Below are 12181 nucleotides of genomic sequence, written 5' to 3' on the forward strand. Positions count from 1 at the left end.
GGGCTGGGAATGTCCCATCAGACAGACCCCCAGGGCCTGGTCCCAGGAGCGTCCGTTCCACGGTGCTGAGCTGGATCCCAGGGATTCAAGGCAGAGGGGCCTGGAGGGACAATGTATTTTAATAGAGAAGTCGAGGGTCTGGCTCCCCACTGCTGAGACTGGGGAGAGGTATGTGTGTGTGTGTGTGTGGGGTGGGGGTGTCTGTGCCTGTCACTGTCAGGGTCGCATTCCCTGCTCTGCAGCCACAACCACCTCTTGCTGTTTAAAGGGGAATGCAGAGACGCACCTGTTCCCGGGACTCCGGAAGCTGGGGTTTTAAGGAAACTCCCAAATCCCATGTGCCTCACTGCCGCCTCTCCCGGCTTCCTGGGGAGCGGCTCCCCCCTTTTCCTGGGGAGCAGCTCCCCCCTTGCCTGGCTCGCTGTGCAGTGAGGGTGAGGGGCCAGCAGGGTCCCTGTGCTGGGGGCGAATGTGGAGGATTCCTGCCTTCGGGGTGGTCCGGGGGAGCTCCCTGTCCAGCCTGCACCCGCCCCAGCAGGGGAAGGCAGGCCCAGCAGTTAGGGTGCTGGCTGGGACTTGGCAGACCTGGGTACAGTCCCCTGGGCAGCCATGGCCTCCCTGTGTCCTGGGGGAATTCCTGGAGCCTGTTCCCCGGGACAGGAGCACGTCCCAGGCACCCCCTGGTCTGACTCAAGGGGCTGAAGCTGGGAGAGGCAAGGGGCTGCTGCAGCGAAGCTGGTGAGTGCTCAGCCCTGGAGCCCTTGACTGGTGAGGGAGTCGCCAGGGGGACACACTACAGTCGCTCTGAGCCCCGTGGGGGGGCAAAGCCAGTTTGGGAGCTCAGGCCCCAGTACCGTGCGTGGAGCACAGGGCAGCACCCATGGCCCTGGCAGCCTGGCCCCTCCCTCGGGGACAGCCCGGCCCTTTGGATAAATCTCGCTGGCACAGTCGGGCCATGGTGAGACGTGGTGGCCGGGCGCCGCTGGTGGGCATCTCCCGCTGGCATGGGATTGGGAGCCCCATCGCCCCCCCCCCCCCCCCGGGTTCCCCACCAGCAGGCATGCGGCATCCCACCCTGCCCTCCCGCTGGGTGCCTGGCTCTAGCTGTGATGCACCAGACGTGGCATCTGCAGGCCAGGAGCTCTGTGGGGTAAGGCGGGGGCCTCCCTCCCTGGCCTGGCCATGGCTCACAGGCCAAATCAGGTGCTCGCCCCCTGGCTCCGTGGTGCCTACGCTGGGGTCCCCAGACCCTCCTTGTCCCCCTCCCACTGGTGAAGTGCTGCTCTCAGCACCGTGCTGGCGGGAAGGGGGCTCCGTCCTGCCCTGCCCGGGGGCCTGGCTGGCCCCAAGGGGCTGCCTCTCCGGAGGTGACATCAGGTGTTTGCGCCAGCCCCGGGCAATGATCTCATCCTGTTTGCTGCTCCCTGCCCTCCCCAGGGCTCCCTTCCCCTCCCGCCCGCATCCTGCGTCCTGCTGCTCCCCCAGCGCGGGGGCTGGGGAGTGCCCGGGGGCAGCCTCCGTCCCTTGTACACACAGCTTCTCGTTCGGCTCCTGCCATGCGGGGTGGGTGCCCAGCCCTTGTGCCCATGCAGGGGCTGCTCTGCACCCTGGGCGCTCCCCCCTCAGTCCTGCGTTCCCTGCCTTGGCTCTGGCTCTGGGGTCTGATGTGTCCTGTGGCGGTGCTCCTCAGTCCCGACTCACAGCCCCCCCTTCTGCCAGGCTCTCTGCGCCCAGGGCAGGTTTTCCTCCTGGGCCCCCTTCAGCACTCGGGCTCTGCAACTCCCTCTCCTCCCTTCCCCCCGCCCCGGGCACCCCAGTCCCTGCAGGAGCTGAGACGTACTCGCCAGCCTGGGGTTGCGCTGGGACTGGCTGCCTGGGGGTGGACACTGCCCATTGGGTCCTCGTCCCATGAGAGCTGCTGGTGCCTGCTCTACCCTCTGTGAGGGGCTGGGCTCATCCTCTCAGGTGCTGCTGCCTGGGGCCTGCTCCCCATATGGTGGGGGCTCCCCTCCCCCACCCTGCTGAACCCCAGTCTGGGGAGTGAGGGCGGGGGCTGATTGAAGCCAGGTGCCGGCTTTGATCGGCCGCGGCACTGGGGCGGGTTCCGCTCCCCGGCTCTAATGGGCCCCAGCTGGCGGAGCGGCCGAGCCAGCTCCCTCAGTGCCGAGGCCCCAGGTTCTCAGGCTGACCTGGAAGCTCTGCTCTCCAGGGTGCTGGGCTGTGCTGGAGGGTCTCCCCCACCCCTAGTGCTCCTGCCCTGTGCCGAAGGAGTCCCTGGGTGCTCGTGTGGGGGAGGGGGTGCGACAGTCTCTGGGGAGCCTCGTTCCCTGCATCCAGTCCCACTTTGCCTGTGTCACCTCAAGGTGCCCATGCTGCCCGCCTGCGACCTGTGGGCTCCCCCCACCCCCCGACTCTAGGCGCTGGGGATGCCAAGGCTGGCAGGGTCTGTGCCACAGGGCGTGGGGGCAGAGGTGAGCTAGCCATGGGGGCTCCGGCTTTGGCTTGGCACCTGCTGTGCCCGTGCTGTGTCTTGCCTTGATGTCAGCGCTTGGCTGCCCTTGCCCTGGGTCCAGGAAGATGCCCCTGGGCGGCCTGGTTGGACCCCTCCATGCCAGCTGGCGTGTGTGTGTTTGTGTTTGGGGGTGGCAGCGTCTGGGAATCTCCCTGTGCCCCAGGTGCCGTCGTGCCAGGCACTGTACAGACCCTGACGGCAGAGCCGGTCCCTGCCCTGGGGTGACGTGCTCCTGGGTGGGGGATTGGGACACAGGAGGCTTCTTGGAAGTGGGGGGCGGGGTCCCCATTTCCCCAAGGCTATAGGCCAGCCTGAAGTGGTCTGTACCCTGGGCCGTGCATGGCTGGCTTGTGAGCCATCTGCGCCAGCCTGAGCCGCACTGGGTTTGTGTGGGGGGCTCACGTTGCGGCTGGTAACGTGACCGGGCTGGTGCTGGGTTTCCGGCCATCAGCTTGGGCCAGCTCTGCTTACAGGCCTGACTTCCCTCTCCAGCCTCCGGGCTGGCTAGGGAGTTCGGTGCCCTGCACGTTGTGTCTGGCCTGGAGCAGAGCGAATGGGGAGCTGTGTGGGCGACAGCTCCCCCCCCCAGCAGTGCCTGGCAGATCTCCTCCCCACAGCCCAGAGTGGCTTGAGTACCTCTGTATGCTCCCCACCCCCGTGCTCCGCTCTCCCGTCAATGTGCCCTTTCTCTGAACAAAGCTGGCCCTGGGGGCCGGGCTGGGCAGGGGCTCGGCAAAGGGCCCCTCTGCCAGGGCGCCAGGCTCAGCACTCTCCGGTTCCACCCGGCGCATCCCCGACAATGGCTCCCTTGTCCAGCCAGCGCGAGGAGCAAGCGGCTCCCTGGAGGGCAAGGGGGGCTTCCGGGAAGGGGCTGGCATCCGGGGTGGGGCTGGCTGGAGCAGTCGGTCCCACGTGAGCTCAGCAGGTCTCTGCGCCCCGTGGGGCCTGGGGCACGTTAGAGCTGAATTTGTCTCCAGGGTCAGGGTGTCTGCGAACAAGATCACGAGCTCAGGGCTGTTCCCAGCTAGAATAGGGGGCTGCGGGTCGGGAGTGAGGAGCATGCCAGATCTGCGGGGGAGCCCAGGGCTGGGGATCCGGAGGGAGGGGCTGCCAGCCACGGCAGTGTAAGGAGGTGGTGTGTGGCCAGCCCCGTCTCTGCTGGGGGCTGTTGGCGATCTGTGGGCGGGGAGGGGAGGACAGCTGGAGCAGTTCTGCTCCTGCTGGCACAGAACGAGTTGTCTCCAAGACGCCCTTCTCTAGTCCTGGGTCCAGCCCAGACTCAGCCTCGTCCCCTGCTAGCCATGGCCCCCGGGATCCCTCAGCACCTGCCCTCCAGTGGGTGGGATCCCCCCCTTGCCCTACAGCTGGTTGGCCCAGTGCCCGGGGTGCCAGCTGAGCAGCCAGCAGGACGTGGGTGGCTCCTGGATCCTGCCTGCCCCCAGGGCAGCCTGGGAGTGAGGGACTCGCCCGCCGTTGCTGGGGCAGGGTGTGGGGCGGGAGCCCCGGTATCACCACACAGCTCTGGAACTTGAGGCCTGGCAGCCTCTTGGCTGGCTGGCACCGAGGAGCAGGCAGTCTGGGACACGGTGGTGGTGCCAGGCCCCAGTCTGGCCCTGTGCCCCCAGGAGCCGCAGGCCCCCGAGTCCTCTGACGCCGTCCCATCCCCTCCCCACAGAGCTGAAGGACGTGGCAAAGCGGTTCTCCAAGGCGGGCGTGTCGCACTACATGACGCTGACGCTGGGCGAGACCGAGAAGGTGCTGTACGTGGGTGCCCGGGAGGCCATCTTCGCCCTCGCCACCGGCACCATGGAGCTGAAGGCAGCGGTAAGAGGGGGCGGCTCTGCTGCGGGGTCCCAGCAGGGGGTGGTGCCACCACAGAGCCTGGGAGGAGGCCCCCAAAGCCTGGCTGGTACGGTCTGCGGTGCCCCCCCCATCTAGGGGGACGGCACTACGAGGGGTCTGGCTGGCCAGGGGGTGCTGGTTAAACAGCCCCTTGGGGAGCAGCGCTCCCTGCTGGGCCCCCCCGAACGTGGACGTGTTCTCCTGGGAGCTGGTCTGGGCGCTGGTTGCCGGGCGCGTCCTCTGCCAGGTGGGGGATGTGGTGAGCATGGAGGACTGAGCGCTATCTGGCTGCAGGAGATGGGGGGTGGGTGGGGCAGGACTGGGGTGGGCTGGCTCAGCCCCTGACCCCGCTTCCCTCTGGCTTGGCAGATCTCCTGGGAGGCTCCTACAGAGAAGAAAGTGGNAGCATGGAGGACTGAGCGCTATCTGGCTGCAGGAGATGGGGGGTGGGTGGGGCAGGACTGGGGTGGGCTGGCTCAGCCCCTGACCCCGCTTCCCTCTGGCTTGGCAGATCTCCTGGGAGGCTCCTACAGAGAAGAAAGTGGAATGTATCCAGAAGGGCAAGAACAACCAGGTATGCCAGCTGGGCACATGGGCCCCAGCTCCCCTGCCCGCTCCCAGCCTTGCCCCATGCGCAGGAGCAGGGCCCCCGGTCTGAGCCCGCGGGTCTGTACGGCAGCCCCCTGCTGTGTGTGGAGGGGCAGGTCCCGGGGTGGCACAGCGATGGCACGTGCCAGGTTTCTCCCCGGGCCGGGGAGCTGCGGGGGGGTCCCACATCCCCAGGCAAGTTCCACTTGGCTCCATGGCCAGCCCTGCCCTGGCATTGCCGAGGGGGACCTGATAGCCCCCCCGGCTAACCAGCCCCCCGCTGACCAGCCCCTTTCTCTCCAGACCGACTGTTTCAATTACATCCGCTTCCTCCAGAGCTACAACAGCTCCCACCTGTACGCGTGCGGCACCTTCGCCTTCCAGCCCAAGTGCACCTACATTGTGAGTACAGCCCGGAGCAGTGCGCCCCCTGCTGGACGGGACAGGGCTGCGCTGGCGGAGCCAGGAGCTCCCACTGCAGCCAGCGGTCCCACCCTACTCCCCACATTGCCCCCTCCTGGACGGGTCGGGGCTGACGGAGCCGGGAGCTCCTGCCCAGCTCCCCACAGCACCCCCTGCTGGATGGGTCGGGGCTGGGGGAGCCAGGAGATTCCGCTGCCCCATTCTGCCGGCAGAGGCTGGGGGTCCATGGTGGCGACCGAAGCAGGGGATGCTGACGGGTGCTGCCCGCTAGGTGGACGATGACCGGTGTGGAGCTGTGCCGAGCATGGGGCATTCTCAGACCCTGCCGTGGACCCAGCACAGCCCTGTCTCTGCAGGCAGCTTCCCACCGGGCCCCATTGACCCTACATGTGGGGTATCTCTTCCAGGAGCTGTCCAGTTTCTCCCTCAACAGGCTGGCCTTCGAGGACGGGAAGGGGAAGTGCCCCTACGACCCGGCCAAGGGCCACACGGGCCTCATCGTGGGTAGGTGGCACTCTTCGGGGAGGGGCTGGCCTGGGAGGTGTTCGGCTGGGCTGGGGTCTGGGACAGGGCCCAGGGCGCCCGGGCTGGGAGCGGGAGGCTGGTGGGTATTTCTGCCCCGCGCATCCAGTTAACCCCTTCTTGGTCGTGCCGTCCAGATGGCGAGCTGTATTCGGCGACACTCAACAACTTCCTGGGCACAGAGCCGGTGATCCTGCGCAACCTGGGCCCCCATTACTCCATGAAGACGGAGTACCTGGCCTCCTGGCTGAATGGTGAGGGGGGACTGGGCACCGGGGGCATAGGTAACACAGTAGCTCATGCAGCCCCCTTTCTGTGGGGAGAGGGACTCTCACTGCCCCCAGAACCAGCCCATCCCACTGTGGGTCTGGCGAGCAGTCAGGCCCCTGCCTGGGCTCTGCTGCCCGGGATTGAAGCCCCAAGTGTGGATCTCTCCCCACGTGACATCCGGCTGGGGAGGAGGGGGGATCTGTATTGCTGAGCCGGCCGGGGGTGGTCGGTCCGTCCGTCCTGCAGCAGCCCAGGGGTGCCATTGGAGGGGGCGCAGCCGGGCCAGCTCCAGAGGGCGTCTGGCTCCAAGCATGAAGCGTCTGGCTCCAAGCATGACAGCAGGGCCGGCTCCGGCAAGCAGGTGCTTGGGGCAGCGCTCCAGAGAGGGGCAGCACGTCCAGCTATTCGGCGGCAATTCGGCGGACGGTCCCTCACTCCAGCTCGGAGCGAAGGACCTCCCGCCGAATAGCCGCCGCAGATCATGATCGCGGCTTTTTTTGACTGCTTGGGGTGGCCAAAACCCTGGAGCCGGCCCTGCATGACGGGAGGCAGCCAGGGGGCTCCTCCCCACAGCACTGGGGTTTGGGGGCCCGAGCAAAGAGCTGGGGGGCTGTGGGGCCCACGAGCCCTGGTCTCACGTGCCTCCCATTGCAGAGCCCCACTTCGTGGGCTCAGCCTACGTGCAGGAGAGCGTGGGCAGCCCCAGCGGGGACGACGACAAGGTCTACTTCTTCTTCAGCGAGCGGGCCGTGGAGTACGACTGCTACGCCGAGCAGGTGGTGGCCCGCGTGGCCCGGGTCTGCAAGGTACGGCCGAGGCGCTGTGGCAACCAGCCCTCGGACAGGGGCCCGTGCCGGGCGGGAGGTGCGCCCAGAGACACTGCGGTGTGGCCAGAGCCCGTGGGCCAGGCCGGGCCCTGACCTGAGCAGGAATGGGCCCAGCTGGGTATGGAGCTCGCTCCAGGCCTGAGCCCGCGGCCGGTGCGAGGGGACCCTGGTGATGGCCTGGTGTCATGGGGGCAGGAGACCTCCCGGGACCCGGGTGCCAGGCAGTGGGGCTCTCGGGGTCTGGCCTGTCCCGCCCCCTCATGTGGTGCCTCCCTCTGCCCAGGGGGACGTGGGCGGCGCCCGGACCTTGCAGAAGAAGTGGACGACGTTCCTCAAGGCCCGGCTGGTCTGCTCCATCCCGGAGCAGCAGCTGCACTTCAACCGGCTGCAGGCCGTGTACACGCTGGGCGGGACCACCTGGCGCGACACCACTTTCTTCGGCCTCTTCCAGGCTCGCTGGTGAGCACAGGAGCCCCGGGCCACTGGGCATCCCCACGGGCCCTGCAGCCTCCATCCCACCTACACCAACTGCTGTCTGCTGGGGGACCCCCGCCCCTCTGCAGCCGGTGCTAGCCCTGCCATTGGGCCTGTCTCCCCAGGGCTGCACCCCAACTCTCACACGTCCCCCATGGCAGTAGCTTTCCCCTGGCTCCCTCCCACCCCCCAGGCTCTGCCCTGGCCATCACCATCCCTCCCCACCCCCTATCCTTCCAGCACCCCCAGCCCCAGCTCCACGCCGGGTCTCACCCCCCCTCCCTCCCACAGGGGGGACGTGGACGTCTCTGCCGTCTGCCAGTACCACATTGAGGACGTGCGCAAGGCCTTCGAGGGGCCCTACAAGGAGTACCGGGAGCAGGCCCAGAAGTGGGGCAGGTACTCGGACCAGGTGCCCAGCCCCCGGCCTGGGGCGGTAAGTGCCATGGGGACCGGGGAGACCCAGCCATCACAGTGGGGAGGCCAGCTGCTCTCATCTCTGCCAGGGGCCACCCCTCCCCCCCCGAGCACTCAGCAGTGTCCCCTCGGGGGCTGGGTTGGCACTCACTAATCCCCACCCCCACCCCGGGCTGCCCTGGGAGGTGCCACCCGCACTCCCTGCCTGCCAGGGTCCCTCCCCCCAGTGTGGGCACTTCAGCTGCCTCTACCCCCCAGGCTGCCAGCTGAGCTATGCCCTGCCCCCCAGGTTGGTGGTGTCCTCTGCCCTCACTTGGTGTCCGGCCCCTCTCCCCTCAGTGCATCACTGACTGGCACCGGCAGAATGGCGTCGCCAGCTCGCTGGAGCTGCCCGACAACACGCTGAACTTCGCCAAGAAGCACCCGCTGATGGACGAGCCGGTGCTGCCGCGCCACGGCCGGCCCCTGCTGCTCAAGAAGGATGCCAACTTCACCCGGCTGGTGGTGGACCGGGTGCGCGGGCTGGATGGGGCCTCCTACAACGTGCTCTTCATTGGGACAGGTACTTGCCAGGGCTCTGCTCCCCTTTACCCCCCCCACCACTTCCAATCTCTGGGCCCTTGAGCCAGACTGGGCCCAGCCCTGCCCAGCAGCGGGGGTGCAGTGGGGGGAGGGACAACTCCCAGCCGCATGGCGCAACAATGCTGGGGGGGCTGCTTTGGGAGCTACTGAACATATGATGGGGAGCAACTCGGGAGGTGTATCTCCCAGCATGGGGCAGCCTAAGGGTTCCTGGGGGTGCTAAGGGTGTGGTACAGGAGTGATGGGGGGTGCCTGGGGGCCCTCCCCTGCCCACAGCTCCCTGCAATCCTGCCCTGCGGCTCTTCCAGATGACGGGTGGCTCCACAAGGCCCTGGTCCTGCCCTCCCGTGTCCACCTCGTGGAGGAGCTGCAGGTCTTCGAGCCGGCGCAGCCCATCGAGAGCCTTGTGCTGGCCCACCAGAAGGTAGGGAGCAGGGCACCTTGGGGACAACCGGGTGTGGAGGGGGGGCAGAGCACAGGAGGTGGAGGAGGTGCCCTGGGCTGTTGGGGGGCAGAGTGCAGGGGGTTGGGGGGATGCCCTGGACTGTGGGGGGGCCCCAGGGATAATGGGAGGTGCCATTGGGGGGGTGGGGCACGGGGCGGGGATAACCGGGGCGGGTTGGTGGGGGGGCAGGGGGCGGGGATAATTGGGGGGGCTGTTGAGGGGGGGCAGGCACAGGGTATGGGGCAGTGATGGCTCTAGGCTGTCCCATCAGCACTGATGTCCGTCCCCCCCTGCTTCCCCCCCGCCAGAAGCTGCTCTTTGCTGGCTCTCGCTCCCAGGTGGCACGGCTGTCCCTGGCCGACTGCGCCAAGTACCGCTCCTGCGCCGACTGCGTCCTGGCTAAGGACCCCTACTGCGCCTGGAGCCGCAATGCCAGCCGCTGCCTCCGGGCTGATGGCTCTGACGGGTGAGGGGGCTGGGGGGCTGGCCTGGGGGCGGGAAAGCCCACATGGGGGGTGGGAAGGGGTTGTCATTGCAGTGCCCCCTCTAAGAGGGCCCTGATTAGCATCTCCCTGCTCTGCCCCATGGGAAGGTCTCCCCTCACCTCCCCCAGGGCTCTGGCTCCATTCTGGAGCATGGCCCAAGGGGCAGTGACTGCAGCTCGGTGCCCCGCGGGGGACAGCTGGGGCTGTGCTGACTCCGGGTCTCTCTCAGGTCCCTGCTGGTCCAGGACGTGGTGAACGCGGACACGGCTCTCTGCAACCTCCTCCGAGCACCCTCCTCAGGTGAGAGCTCATCAGCGCCCCTCCCCGGGCCGGGAGCTCCCTGGGAGCCAAAGGGGCTGGGGAGGGGGCTGCGCTCTGTTAGCTTGGGGGGGCCCCCTCTCAGCTCAGGCTTGAGAGCCAGGACTCCTCTGGCTCTGCTGCTGATTTGCTGCTCCTCTCTGTGCCTTAGTTTCCCCAGCTGGACAGCAAGGCTGACTGGTGCTGAGGTACCTGTCCAGGAGCAGTGGGGCGCAGGGCTGAAGCTGCCCTGGGTTCCCCTGTCCCAGGGCCTCTCCTGGGTTGTCCCGGGGACCTGGGTGAAGGGCACTCAGCCGAACATCTCCCGTACCTGCCCTACAGCCCACAGCGACCCCCACCCCCACCCCGGCGGTCCTGGCACAGCCCAGGTGTGTCCATGTGCCCAGCTCCTGTGTGAAACCAGCAGCAGTGTCAGAGCCCACGGGGCATGTGCCATCTCCAGGCTGGTCCCTGCAGCCTCAGCAAAGAGGCCTAGGCCAAGGCCCTGGGGCTGGCATCGCCCATGGGGCATCGCTGTGGGATGGGCAGAGGGTCCAGCCCCCACCTCAGCCTGACCCCTTCTCCCCTCTGTCCCGCAGTTAAAATCACTCCCAAGAACATCACAGTGGTGGCCGGCACAGACCTGGTCCTGCCCTGCCGCCTCACCTCCAACCTGGCCCGGGCTCGCTGGACCTTCAACGGGCGGGAGCTGGCCGAGGACCAGGCCTCGGTGCTGTATGACGCCCGCCTGCAGGCCTTGGTCATCCTGGGCACGGGCCCCCAGCGTGGTGGTGCCTACCGGTGCTTCTCAGAGGAGCAGGGCGCGCGCCTGGCAGCTGAGGGCTACATTGTGTCGGTGGTGGCAGGCCCGGCCGCCACACTGGAGGCGCGGGCCCCGCTGGAGAGCCTGGGGCTGGTATGGATGGTGGCGATCGCGCTGGGCGCCCTGTGCCTGGTTCTGCTGCTGGTGGTGCTGTCCCTGCGGCGCCGGCTGCGGGAGGAGCTGGCCAAGGGCACCAAAGCTGTGGAGAGCACCCTGGTGTACCCCATCGAGTTGCCCAAGGAGCCCCCCAGCCCCAAGTTTGTTCCCAGCGCCACCTCGGACTCGGATGAGAAGCTCTGGGACCCGGCCAGCTACTACTACTCGGATGGCTCCCTCAAGATCGTGCCAGGCCACGCCGTGTGCCAGAACGGCTCAGCCACACCCTCGTCCCCCACCAATGGCATCCCCGGGCAGCCCCTGGCCTCCCCGCCCCCGCACTCGCCCAACCGCATCCACCTGGGCAGCGTCCGCGGCTCCTCCTCCAACGGCTACATCCGCCTGCAGCTGGGCGCCGAGGAGCGGCCCGGCTACAGCGACCTGGCTGAGGAGCTACGCCGCAAGCTCCAGCAGCGCCAGGCACTGCCCGACTCCAACCCCGAGGAGTCCTCAGTGTGAGCCCAGGGTTGCGGGCCTCTGACGCAGGCACAGCTACCTCAGACCCAGTTGGGGGCACCGGGCTCCCCTGCCCTGCCCAGCCAGGACGCACGTGGGACCCTTTTTCTAACGACCCCGGTGGATTTTGATCCCCCCGCGGCCGCTGTCCGTATTTCAGTGGATCGGGCCCATTCCGGAGCCCGCCTGGGCCCTGGGAACGGCTGGTTGGGATGTATGGCAGGTCCTGGATGGACGGACAGAGGGGATGCACGAGTCTGCCCCGGATCCTGGATGGATGGAGCCTACTTAGGACCTGGTGCCTGGAGCAGATGCGGGTGGGATTTTGGAGGCCAGCTCGCCCGAGAGGCACAGCCTGGTGCTGTTGGCTGCTGGTTGGACCCCCCTTGTGACAGCGCTATCCGGTGGGCTCCTGGGGTGGCCACTGGCATGTGGATTCCTTCACCCACTGCTGGGTGGGAGCGAGGGCAGGCCCAGAGCTGACACAAGGCACCCTCCCAGTAATGCTGGGCAGGACTGCATTGCATGCTGGGAACAGGGCACCTGTCCCCATTACCTGTGGGCTGCAGTCCCTGAGGGGGGGGGAGGGGGATTTGGCTCTGGCCTTCTCCCTGCCCCCCCGAAGGTGGTGCCCTATGGCCTGCATGCTGGTGATGGGCCAATGGTGTCCTTGTGCCCGGGGTGTGTGTGTGTGTGTGCTGGTGAAATGGAGGGCTGTGCCCTGTGGGATCCCCCCCCCCCCCCCCCGGCCAGCTCAAACCACAGAGATGGACTTGGTGACTTTTCCACACCCCCTCTCCGAGGGGTGGAGGATTTGGGGTGGGGGGTACCAGCGTAAATACCCCCCCACACCTCACCTGGGTCCCTGCCTCTTGGCCAAGCCAGTTCCTGCCCCAGCTACCCCCGATCCCGCACGCCAGCTGCCTCCCCACCCCCTTATCAGTGTAAATAAGCAGCAAGGACCCCCTGACCCCAGTGTAATTTATTTGTTATTGAAATATATTTATTGGCTGTAAATACTGGAGTATTTTTATATTAATAATAAAAGGGAGAGAAACTCCA

At 67.3% G+C, this 12181-nt stretch overlaps 1 protein-coding gene across 1 annotated transcript in view; it reads left to right on the forward strand.

The window, feature by feature from the left end:
• The window catches only part of SEMA4C (semaphorin 4C), a gene marked incomplete in the record, with an annotated part of 18402 nt that extends 6221 nt beyond the window's left edge, over positions 1-12181 (forward strand). The window contains 13 exon segments of the mRNA XM_034761640.1: positions 4188-4336; positions 4866-4928; positions 5246-5344; positions 5773-5869; positions 6025-6141; positions 6812-6963; positions 7268-7443; positions 7750-7894; positions 8215-8437; positions 8766-8881; positions 9211-9368; positions 9617-9687; positions 10284-12181. Of these exon segments, the coding sequence (XP_034617531.1) occupies positions 4188-4336; positions 4866-4928; positions 5246-5344; positions 5773-5869; positions 6025-6141; positions 6812-6963; positions 7268-7443; positions 7750-7894; positions 8215-8437; positions 8766-8881; positions 9211-9368; positions 9617-9687; positions 10284-11122 (2405 nt within the window).

This window comes from Trachemys scripta, chromosome 2, assembly GCF_013100865.1.
Source record: "Trachemys scripta elegans isolate TJP31775 chromosome 2, CAS_Tse_1.0, whole genome shotgun sequence".
Taxonomy (NCBI): Eukaryota; Metazoa; Chordata; order Testudines; family Emydidae; genus Trachemys; species Trachemys scripta.